This window comes from Rhinolophus sinicus, linkage group LG18, assembly GCF_036562045.2.
Source record: "Rhinolophus sinicus isolate RSC01 linkage group LG18, ASM3656204v1, whole genome shotgun sequence".
Lineage (NCBI taxonomy): Eukaryota > Metazoa > Chordata > Mammalia > Chiroptera > Rhinolophidae > Rhinolophus > Rhinolophus sinicus.
In genome coordinates this window covers 3,170,654-3,182,824 of record NC_133767.1, presented here as the reverse complement: position 1 = coordinate 3,182,824, position 12,171 = coordinate 3,170,654, and the positions used below count along the sequence as shown (strand labels likewise).

The 12,171-nt window shown below is 47.0% G+C and overlaps 1 protein-coding gene and 1 long non-coding RNA gene across 3 annotated transcripts in view; one reads left to right on the top strand and one right to left on the bottom strand.

Moving 5' to 3' along the window:
• Positions 1-12,171, top strand: part of LOC141569507 (uncharacterized) — a 243,230-nt gene that overhangs the window by 56,162 nt on the left and 174,897 nt on the right. The window lies entirely within an intron of this gene.
• The window catches only part of GPR139 (G protein-coupled receptor 139), a 28,628-nt gene continuing 24,464 nt past the window's right edge, over positions 8,008-12,171 (bottom strand). The window contains exon 2 of the mRNA XM_019751652.2: positions 8,008-12,122. Coding sequence (XP_019607211.1) covers positions 11,188-12,122 — 935 coding nt within the window. The 3' untranslated portion in view covers positions 8,008-11,187. The remainder of the gene's footprint in view (positions 12,123-12,171) is intronic.

The following is a 12,171-nucleotide window of genomic DNA, read 5'->3' as shown; positions in this document are numbered from 1 at the left end:
TTTTCGATGCAGACATTGTTCCCCACATTTCATTTTTTTATAGGTGCCACTGCTCTGTAACTCTAGCCTGGACATCGTCGTGTTGCTCAGGGTGGGTGAAGTGATGCTGCAGTAACAAACATCACCAAAATGCAGTTACTTAACACACATTTATTTCTCATTTAAAATGTACTGTGGGTTTGGGTGACTGGCCTCTGTGTCTTGGCTTGGCTCAGGTTCTTTCCACAATGGCTTGGCAGGGAAAGAGAGGGCAGTTACTTCGTGACTCGTAAATGCCAAAAAGTGAGTCATGTCACATGTCACATTCCATTGGCCAAAGAAAGCTGTATGTCTGTGCTTCTCCTTCAGAGGGGTGTCTGCCCAGTCAGAGAGGAGAGCCCAAATCTTGGAGAGTCCTAGTAATACCTTCCACAAGTGTCTCTTCCCTCTCTTTCCACTTTCTGTGTCTGATTGAGTCTTGGCAAACATCTGTCAAGCCTACCCGGCCTTCTGGGTGTTATATTAGCAATCACAGTCATATAAGGGACAGATACCAGGCTTTTGGGACACAGATCTGGATGAGAGTTGTGGCCCCACCATTCTCTTTATTAGCCGAGCGATTTTGAGCAAGATACTTGGCCTCTCTGAGTTTCAGGGATCTCACCTGTAAACCGTGGGGTTTGGGGGGTGATAAGAGGCCCAGCTTGGAGGGATGAGGATTACAAGAGAAAATCCAGTAAAGCCTGTAGCACAGATAGTAGCAACAGTTAATGCAAGTCCTTGGACATCAGACTGTCCAAGTCACAACAAGGAGAAGCTGAGCGCGCTCTCCCACATTTTCACATCTAGTTCCTATTCTCTGCCTGACGACCTCTTCCCCCACAGATGACAGACGCTATGATGACCTCATTCTCGAGACAGACCCTGTCCTTTCCTCTCATGGCTGTGGCCTTCTCCTGGCTGGGGCAGCAATGTCAGAGCGCGTCCCCATGCCCCTGCATCAGATACACCAAGAGGCATACACGGTTAGCAACGGGAAGTCCGTTCTTTACAGCCTCTTAGAAATCAGATATTTACAGGATTAATTGACAATAAGGAGAAGTCCTTGTTTCCAGCTGAGGAATATTTGTACGCTCTCTCAGAGCCCTAGGGACATACTTGACATCATGGGGACAGGTCACCTGTCTGTCAACCTTCACCCACCAGCGGGACGAATTCCATTTTTCTCAGCACTGAAGCCAGCGGTGAGACCCTAATGAGATGAGATGGGGCCAGTGGCCTTTTGCAGCTGCCAGCGCACCACCCTGCAGGCTGACGTTTTGCTCCAGAGATTAGCAGTGGATACACACTGTTTCGAGGGAAAGAATTCGGGCAGAACTGGAGGCCACTATTGAAATTGAGTATGGAGTGGCTGATGGCCTGCCGCCGTCTTCTTTGTTGCTCTGTCTTTTTCAGGGACTGTCACTGGATGACTAATGACTAATATGCTTTCTCTACTTTGGAAAAGAGACAGAGCTGGAACTTGACACAGCTCACCGCTTTCTTCCTGGGAGTGACCTTGCGTCACCTCAAAGGGGACCCAGTTTCTCAGGGAGGTCCTGGAATATGCCATGTTTCCACTGTCCTATCACAGGGAACTAACCAATAATGTTATTTATTAAGAATACAAACATATTCCAGACACAACCCCCTTTTGAAGTCCATGCTGTTGTCATTTCTGTTTTACGATGGGGCGACAGTAGCTCAGAGATGAGCAGTGACTTGTCCAGTGTGACTGCAGGCTGTGAAATCCCCCGAGTCACATTAGTAGAATTCCCTAAGTGAGGAGGAGCTGAGTATGCGAGAAACCGTTTTCTCTTTCTAGTTGTCTCACCTTAGCCCATCATTTAGGAACCCTGGGTCTTACTCTCAGAGGTACTTGCAAGGTAACTTCTTGCAGCCTCCTTTTTCACTCCAGCCCCAGTGGAGGAGCAGGGCGTTGACTGATTTGTGCAATTGGAGAAGAAACAATATATGAACAAGCCTCTCTCCCTGTCTGTTTCTCAGGCTGGTCTGCCCCCAGGAGGGCGGGATTTTTCCCTTTGTCCCGTCTTCCATGTAGGAACCGTAACTGAGCTGTGGCAAGAGGCCCTTCTCTGATTGTCCTCACCAGTAGGGCTCTGCTTGAAGGGCAGAAATCCTGCCTGCAACTGTCTGGGTAACTGCCTTCTATGCAGTTTCAGACTGTCCCAAGGGTGTTTCTGATGCCTTGAGCCCATTCCCAGAAGGTTCTGATTCCATTCATCTGGGGGTAGGGTCTGGGTATAGGTTTTTTTAAAAAAAAAAAACAAACAAAAAACTACAGGTGAGTCTAAAGTGCAGCTAAGGCTGGGGATCGCAAAAATAAACGAAGCAGCTGAAGCATCTTAATAGAAGAGTGTTTCCTAAACTATAGGGTTGGCAACACAAAGCGTGTGTGAGACGCTTTAGAGAGCACCAGGCGTGGCTTCAATAACATTGCAGCCCATTCTGATTTGCTATCAATCCTCCTGATTAGGTTAAGGAGAAAGTCTCAGCGTGTTGGTAGTAGGCCCTTAACAGCTAACTTTTGATTTCTTAGCAAAGCGAGAGTACAGCAGTCCCCCCTTATCCAGGGGGGATATGTTTCAAGACCCCCCAGTGGATGCCTGAGGCCATGGATAGAACCGAACCCTGTATGTGCTGGGTTTTCCTACACATCCCTACCTTTTCGCTCAAGGAAACACTTTATGGCTTCTCCTTGGTGGATTCAAGTTGCCAGCATCACTCCTCTTGCGCGTTGGGGCCATTACTAAGTGAGATTAGGGTGATTGAACGCAAGCTCGGTGATGCTGTGACCTCTGACCTTGTCACCGAGAGGGCTGCCGCGAGGCTCCCGACTAAAGGCGGTGGGGGGCTGTGTCCACAGTACAGGGTGGAGATGCCGGATGAAGGACTGAGTCGCGTCCACGGTGGGACAGAGCAGGGCCGTGGGAGATGTCATCACACTACTCAGAAGCACGCGCCGCTTCAAACTCATGCCTTGTCTCGTTCTGGAACTTGCCATTTAATGTTTTCGGACTGGGGTTGACTGAGACGGGGGGCGGGGCGTGAAAGCGTGGATAAGTGGGGACTGCCGGAGACATCACTTTCAGACAATCATATTAGGTAAGAATTATTGGCAATCTTTGGCCTTTTTCAATGACTTCTATCTATGTATGGCAGGTGACACTGGGTTTCCATTTATGGTAGTCATACCAAACGTTCTTAAAAAAAAAAAAATCCGTGGTTTTCTGTCTTGGCTGCACATTGGAATCATATGAGGAAACTTTACAAAATCCTGCCTGGGGGCCGGCCCCGTGGCTCAGGTGGTTAGAGCTCCGTGCTCCTAACTCCAAAGGCTGCCAGTTCAATTCCCACATGGGCTCTCAACCATAAGGCTGCCTGTTCAATTCCTCGACTCCCGCAAGGGATGTGGGCAGCGCCCCCTGCAACTAAGATTGAACACGGCACCTTGATCTGAGCTTCCGCTGAGCTCCCGATGGTGGGCTCTGCCCCCTGCAACTAGCAATGGCAACTGGACCAGGAGCTGAGCTGCGCCCTCCACAACTAAGACTGAAAGCACAACAACTTGACTTGGAAAAAAGTCCTGGAAGTACACACTGTTCCCCAATACAGTCCTGTTCCTCTTCCCCAATAAAATCTTTAAAAAATAAAAATAAAATAATATATATATAAAACAGAAAAAAAAAAATCCTGCCTGGATTTCCACTTGGGTGTTGGGATTTTCAAAAGCTTCCCAAGGGTATAAACCACCATTTTAAAGGGCAGACAGGCAGGGCTTCTCAAACTTGAATGTGTGTCTGACTCACCTGGGAATCTTGTAAAAATTCAGATTCTGGTTTAGTGGTTGGGGTGGGGCCGGTGAGTCTGTTTCTTACAAGGTTCCAGGTGCTGCTGCTCTGATAGGTGGACCATGATTTGAGGAATAAGGCCCGAGGGGAACTTGTTCCTGTAAGAAGTCCTCTCGTAAATAAGTAGTTTTCTGTAAATGTAAATAGTTTCGTGTAAATAACGCTGCACCAATTCCTTTTTTATGGGTGCGCGCACATGTGTGTGGGCAAATCTGTATCTTCATATGTAAAATTTTCTTAACGTATATTGCCTTTTTTGTTCAAATCAAAGTTGTTCCCAAATGATTGCAGCACCTTGGACAGAAGCACAGGCAGTTTTTTTTTTTTTAAAGGGCCAGCGCGTAAAATTGAGTAGGACTGAGTTGAAATCTGTATAAAAGCATTTGCAAAACAGTGACGTTGAAAATATTACTGAGGGTTGTGCAAGAACGTTTCAAAAAGGATATACCTTTTTAATACCTTACCTTCTAGTAGAGTCTATGTTATTTCATCTCCAGTCTTGCGGGGCTGATACTCCGCCAGATTTTATCAGACACACGAATCGGGTCATGAAATAGAGCCATGTGATACGAACTGATGATGTCTGACTCCTCATTCCTGAAACCAGGGGATGGCTTTAGGCTAAATAGCAACCGTACATGATGCAAAGGCTCATGGGAGCACGCTGCTAAGTCAGGAGAGTACGGGGAAGTCAAGGAAATGATGTCAAAAGTGGCCTGAGGAAGTGTCTCCTGGAACCAGACAGGACTGGGCTTAAATACCAACTCATAAATTCCTCACTGTGACCTTAAGCAAACTTAATGTACCCTCCTCTCCCCAAGATTCGGTGTTCGCATCTGAAAAATGGAGGTAACAACATTCCCTTCATGAGTTGTTGTGATGATTAAGTGAGATGATAAGACCACATGAGTTTCTTACTTACCATTCCCCAATGGTGTCCCACTCCGTTCCTCGCCAGGGCCCACACATCTCACCATGATTTTGCGCCTGCCTGCCCCTCCCTGTCTTGTTTCACACCTCTCTCCCCTGAATCACTGTGCTTCAACAATACAAGTCATCTTCTATTTGTTCCATGGACACTCAAGGTTATTTCCATTTCAAGACCTTTGTCCTTTCGGGTCCCTTAGCCTGGAGTGCTCTTTGTAGGGCTGCGTCCTTTTAATTTGGGATCCAGTTCTGTTGCCACCTTCTCCAAAAAGACCTTCCCCGTCAGACATCCCTAATGTTGCTTCTGCCTGACCCCAATCACTTACTGTTATTGTTTTTTCTCAGCACTTACCACTACCTGAACTTAGCTTATTTGCTTTTCGGTGTCTCTCCCACTGGAATGTAAATGCCACAAGGGCAGCGTCCCTGTCTGTCTTGCTCACTGATGAATCACTGTGCCTAGAATGGATCCTGGCACATCGTATATTTCAGTACTTATCGAAGTATTGATTTCAAGTAAATGAATCACCATAGAAGTGCCTGGGACATGTGGTTATTAAATGAGTGCCCACCCTCTTGACCGTCTTCATTTACTTCCCTGAACGTGTTCAGGTTCATAGTCTGGCCATTGGAGAGTCTGAGGATCAATCAAAGAAATTTCTAACCATGAAGGTTGGAAAGCAAGCTCATGAAGGTCTATATTATGTATTTCCAGGAATGTGCTAGAAAATCAATGGCAACAGGACCTGCCAACGTCAAGGTTGTGTGACTTTGGGCAAGCAAATCTCTTAGGCCTTAGCTTTCTTTTTTTTGAGTGAAATAATCTCTAAGATTCCCTCCAGCGCCCAAGAATCTAACCTTTGATGGCGATTCTGCAATTGCTTCCTGTCTCAATCCACCGTGGATCTGCTTGTCACTGTTTTGTGCCCTGGAGCCACTGCAGACTGCATCACCTGTGCTCTCTTCCTGGCTGAGTTTGGTTTGAGCTTGGCCAGTGGAGGCATCGGCAGGATACCAGAGGGAAGGAAGAGAGAGGATGGGGCACCCTCACCTTCCTGCCTGGCATCATATGTCTGGCAGTCGCGTGGCACCTGCTTGCTGGAAGGCCCCTCTTCCAAAACACAGCCCACTCTGAGCTGCTGTAACCTTAGTCCCCCCATCACCTCACCGGGCCTAGGAGGGCGAGGCTTCCTTTTATTTCTAGTTCCTAGACTCTTCAATAGCTCTTATTATTCTTGCTCAAACCACTTTCAGCAGTCTCTCGGGCAAAGTCTTTTCACTGAAACCATCTGAGTGAGATTTGCTTCTCACTGTGAAAATGTCTTTTTCGGGGTTTAATCTGGATCCCTCATACTTCAGTTTAACCCTCACCCCCTCCTGTTCTATCTCCAGTGGAGAGGAAATATCGTGTTACTGACATTCACGAGGTGACAAAGCTCCTCAGACCTAATAACTCCTCATGCAGAGCAGATGAGAAGGCATCTCTCCTCCCAGTGGCCCTGTGGTCTCCTTCTTAATCAGAAAAGTTTTCTTTTTCTGGCGTGACAGTGACACATTCTCCTAATAAACGCAGGAAATTCACGGTGTCTGTTTATCTCAGTAGACAGGAGCCTCTGACCTCTTCGTAGTTAGCTGAGTGCACTAATGAAAGGATTATTATTTAACCGTTCAGCCTTCATCAACTCACTTATCCCACCTCCTTGAGACGGTTAATAAAATTAATGAGGCCGCCATGGCTGTGCCTGACAGCTTCTGTTTGTAACCTTTTCGGCACATTCTTTGCTTTGCTGTATTTCCCTCGCAACTACTTGTAAGTTGCTTTTATTCTCCCAGTCGATGCAAAGATAGATTGTGACACTCGTTTGGGGGTGGCTGTCAGAATTGATGGCGGTTTGTGTGGGAAATGCAGAGCTAGTTTGAGAGCCCCGGTTAAGATTCCAGGTAGAGTGAATTTAGAAGTTTCCACCTCGGAACAGTCAAAGCAAGTGTTTTAATGATGCTGTTATAGGTCGTGCTTGGATGACCTGGGTTTGAAGAGTTGGAAAACTGGGCAATAGACCCACCTCTCAAAAGGGCGCAGAAAGAATGTGGTTTTGAGGGGGCGAGACACCAGAATCTTACAGAGAAGGCAATGAGACAGAGGGGAAAGATGAAGTGTTAGGTAATCTGGGTTCTGTCTGGACAAAAATCATTAAGCTGTTTGTGGTCAGCATTGTCACCTGTGAGCTGATGTACCTTTGGAGGCTCTTTTTAGCTCTACTGTTATTAATCTCCCAAGAGGTATGTACTGGAGTTACTATTACTGTGTTTCCCCGAAAATAAGACCGGGTCTTGTATTAATTTTTGCTCCAAAAGACGCATTAGAGCTTATGTTCAGGGGATGTCTCCTGAAAAATCATGCTAGGGCTTATTTTCCGGTGAGGTCTTATTTTTGGGGAAACACGGTAGCCCTATTTTATGGAGAGGAGATTGAGACTCAGAGAGGTTGTGAACGTTGCCCAAAGCCACACAGCTTGGAAGGGGCAGAGCCTGCAAAGTTATAGGTGACAATAACTGACTTCACACCTTGGTTTCCTGACTGAGAGCATCTCCTCACCTTGCAGGCAACTGGAAAAAAACGAACTTTCGCACCACATTCTACCCTAGCACAGTCTTTCATAAGTCTTCAAGGATTTGCTCGAGGCCACACATCTAGTAAATGGTGGAGCTGGGACACGAACCCATGACATCTGGCTTCCAAGTCCAAGCTCTCAGCCATTACGCTAGATTTCTACTTAACAGTTGTAGCTATCCGTGTCTCGAAGACGCGTAGAGGATGTGGTCAGAAGAGAATTCAGTTGTATACCCAGTAAGCCACCTCCTTCAGGAACACTGGAAGCAGAGCTCAGTGGTCTTACATGCTGAACGGTATCTGACTACCCAGGAGGCAGGAGGGACGCAGGCCTCATTCTAGCACCAGCACAGAGTAGAAGGACCTCATTTAAAATGTTCTGATCAGAGTCGTGCCTTGGTTTGAACAGCTCTACAGATAGCAGACACCAAAAGTGCACCATATTAGAATTTATTATAATACAAACAAGTCCGAACACAATATATTATCTAATTAAGAAAATATGAGCGTGTACTGTTTTTCTATGGTAATACTCTATTCCATTCTTTGAACTGGAAGAGCCAATGTTGGAGTCTTTTATTCCCTCCCCCCGCCCCCATGTTGGACCAGAGGTACCAACTGTGCAAAGTAACCTCCAGTTGCAGAGTTTGCAAAGTGGAGGTTGATGCTTTTCCATGGTCTGCCGGCGATGGCTTGTCTGTCGTCCTCATTCCTTCCCCAGGAGACACTTCCGTCCTTGTGTTGTTCAGTAAAAAAGACACCGCGTGTACACACGTGTCGTCTCACTGCACGTCCAAGTAGGGACACACGCCACACACCAAGAGAGATGCTAATTGACAGTCTTTGAAGGAAGCATCACAAACACCCTACATAAGGCAGTTATATAAGTGCCACCAACAGCAGCTGTTTATGTGACAGGCTTCAAATTTCAAGGCTTTATTTCCAAAACTGGCCTGAAGGGAAAGACTTAAAAAGTTGTTTGTTTTTTTTAAAACCGTTTTAATTATTGTCCACAATTATTACTATAAATAATAATAAATTAAAAGTTGGTCGATTATCTGAGATCAGTTTTAGGAGATATATATCAGCCTAACCCCATGGGCATTCATGTGCATTTTAACCAGAAGACAGCAACTTGTTAAAAGTGCCACAAGAATCAGACCTCTTTTAAATGTTATTTTATCAAAATATAAAATATAGTCAGAAGGAAAAGAGACCATGGTACTACTTGGTACAGCCTCTGTTTTGAAGAGAAGTAATAAATGAGTGTTCGAGGAAAACATTCCAAATGCACACCAGTTTTGACTTTTTAAACATCAACAGTTAACTTTTACATATAATTAAAAACATGGATCAGACAGCGCTGAAATCCACATACACTTTTCCGTCTTACATACATTCTGAAAACAATTCCTTAACCTTTATCACTATTGCACTGTAACTCATTCACGTATAGCCCCAATTAGCTTTTTTTTTTTCAGAGCTATGCGTTTAAAAAATAAATAGATAATACATTTTCAGTGTAGGTAGCCTTTGGTTAATGTCCGTTTATAAGGGAGCGTGGGGGAATCACATCACACACGCGTGAAAGGGACACACATTTGACGACACGTGCTTGGCAAAAAAGAAATGGAGGGAAAAGCAATGTTAAGAGATGTGGGGAGTCTGTCCACCATTTCGCCTGATGCGCATATGCCCTGGGGAGAGAGTGACATGGGGGACACCACAAATCTGCTTGTCTCTCAGTCAGGCCACTTCTGTGAACCTCTTCTAGTCGGAGCACCTGGCTGCCCCAGTGTGATCCTAATGTTGTCGGGTGCACTAGACTCAGACAATACGGTCCCCAACTCTGTCCCGTCCTCAGCCAGAACAACAGCAAACGGTTCCATTGCTGCAGGAAAACCTGGCGGTGTTAGGTTTCTTACGGGATTGATTATGGTCTCCAACAGGGCTTCTTCCTGAAGACTTTGCAGAGGTAAGTAACTTTGGCTCTGCCGGAGTTTTGTGTTTTTGCCCTGACTTTAGAATCTAATCTTTGGGTAAGATGAGCCTCCGTTGCAATCATTGAAAAGACGGAGGATTTGAAAAGGATCATGGGTACTAACGTGATTTACAATTATACTGAGTTAGTACCGAGGGCATTGGCTGAAGTTTAGGGCTCATGTTACCCTGGGACTTTTTCTACCATACTCATGGATTGCAAATTTCCCTTAAAGAAGGTAGACATGGCTTCTAATTTAGAAACAAAACTGCAGTAAATATCCAGCCCTCGGAAGCACTTGTTCCAGGTGGACTGTCTGCTTTTTGTTTGGTCACCAAAGATGTTATGAAATTCCAAAATCATTTGGGAAAATTTCTTCCAGAACAGGGACAATTTCAAATACTAGAAATCTGGGAGAGGAAAAAAAAAAAAAAGGCAAAAGAAGAGGAACTCCAGTGTGGATTTCCCTTTCAAAACACATCTCTAGGAGCCTAATACCATCCAATGTGTGTGCGCACATGAGTGGTAATTCCCAGGGAAGTGCCTGTTAATTACCCCCTGGCCTTGGACAGGCAAAGGGAAAATAAGTAAGTTCAGATTTTATCATTTTGCAAAGGATCTTGGTTAGATAGCTTTACGGAAAACTGGCACCACCCTTCTGAGCCCACGTGCATCAAAGGGCCGACCAGCAAACAGCATGGGCATCTTGCCATGTCCACTGTGTCTGGAAAGCCAGTGGGACCGTGGTGGCAGAGTGGAGACTGTCTCCCTTCACACCTGGACAGCTACAGTTCCTGACCCTCGAAAATTAAACCCAGGTCAGAAGTCACTTCAAATAGAGCAATTTGGTAAGGGCTTCAGCAAGCAAGGAGGCGGGGCTGGCAACACGATACGTAAAAGGCTTCTCCAGGAAGCTTGAGTGGTACCGCAGCACGGAAGCTATTGGGAGTTGAAGGATTGTATACAGCTGACACGGGTGGATCGAAACAATGGCAAGAGTGGGCTTACTTTTTTTGTTTTTCTGGGCTCAAGAAATCCTCCTGTTGCCCCATGCACCAGGCAGGGTCTTTGTTTTGGAGGAGATAGAAAAACATCTATACATTGTGGCGAATAGAAAGACAGCATCTTAGACCTCAGGTCTGAGGGTCAGAGTTATGTTGGTTTGGGGTCTTTCCACAGAAACCCGGGCCACAGTCTGGATGGGATTCAATACGATGTCCCCACAGTGTCACTTTACAGCGAGGGGTGCCAGGGCCACTTGAACACCACAACCCTGTCTAGGACAAAGGGCACCACGGAAAAATCCCGAGTTGGTCAGCACTGTTAGGTGCTGGGAACAGAACACGGAAGTGGTGGATGATCTCAGCTCCTGGAAGAAGAGTGTGGGCTCAGCTACGGTGCTACTGCGGTGTGACGTGTCACGTGAATGATGGTTCCCAGTGACTGGATGGTGCCAAGGCTAAGTCACAGACTACTTCTCTACTGTGTGTCCTTGCTGGCCACAGGGTGATGACAACCTTCGGTGGTACCATCTTCACACTGGCAGGAACTTGAGCGGTCACTGACTTGGTGAAAGTAAACGCACAAATGAAAACAAGATTCATGCTTTTCTTCCTTCCCTTCCGTCTTTTCTCGTCTACCAGTCTTGAGAGTTGCTCAGTCTGTGAAGACAGGAAATCAGGTGAGCGCTCTTAAGGAGCGCTCTTCAGCCTTCGGTGGGGCCACCCTCCCATCTCGAAATGGATTAGACAGAGGCACGGGGTGCCACACCTCTGCGGTCATGGGGATACTTTTATAGGTTTGCCATTTTTGTCGTATTGGTACACCAGCATCTTGATACAGTGTGAGTTGGCCGGCGAGATCCAGGGGCTACTTGTTATGGAAAAGTTATGGTTGGTGTAGAACTGAGCGGGCTGCTTCTGGCACCTGAAGAAAGCCTTCAGCGTGGCGGCCGCCATGGAGCGGAAACGCTTGCTGATGAAGCAGTAGAGGAAGAAGTTGATGGCCGTGTTCAGAAGGGCCAGCATGTTGGCGACGTCTGACACTATGTGCACCAGCCAGAGGTTCTCGATGGGCGCCCCATAGAGGTGGTAGAGAATCACGGCGATGCGGGGGGCCCAGAGCGTGGCGAAGATGGAGGTGATGGTGAACAGGATGGCCGTGGTTTTCCCCGTGGAGTAGCCACGGAGGCGGAAGTTGCTCTTCCTCCTGAGCTTGTACACGATGATGGAGTTCAAGGTGAAGAAGATGGAGCAGGGCACCAGGTACACAGTAAAGCAGTGAACCCAGATGAGGAGGTGATGCATGGACGTGCTGCTGTAGTCTTCCTTCCAGATGTTGGGCCACCAGTAGTAGGGGATGCTGGTCAGGAAGCAGGTGACGTAGACGCTCACGATGACCTTCCGGGTGCGGGCTGGGTAGGACACCGTGTGGTACTTGAGCGGGTGGCAGACGGCGATATAGCGGTCGACGGTGAGCGGCACCGTGATCCAGATGGAGGTGTGGATGGAGGAGAATTCCAGCACTTCTATGACCTTGTTAGGTACCTGGGGCATCTGCAAGTTCAAGATGAAATCTTCCAGCAGGAAGTCCACGAAGACGATGAAGAAGAGGACCAAGATGTCGGCGGCCGCCAGGGCCAGGAGGTAGTTGTAGGAGGACTTCTGCCTGCGGGCGACCAGCTGAGAGAGGATGATGACCGTCAGGATGTTGGCTGCGGACACAAGAGAATCTGCTTGATAAAAGCAAGGTGCCCGCTGGCG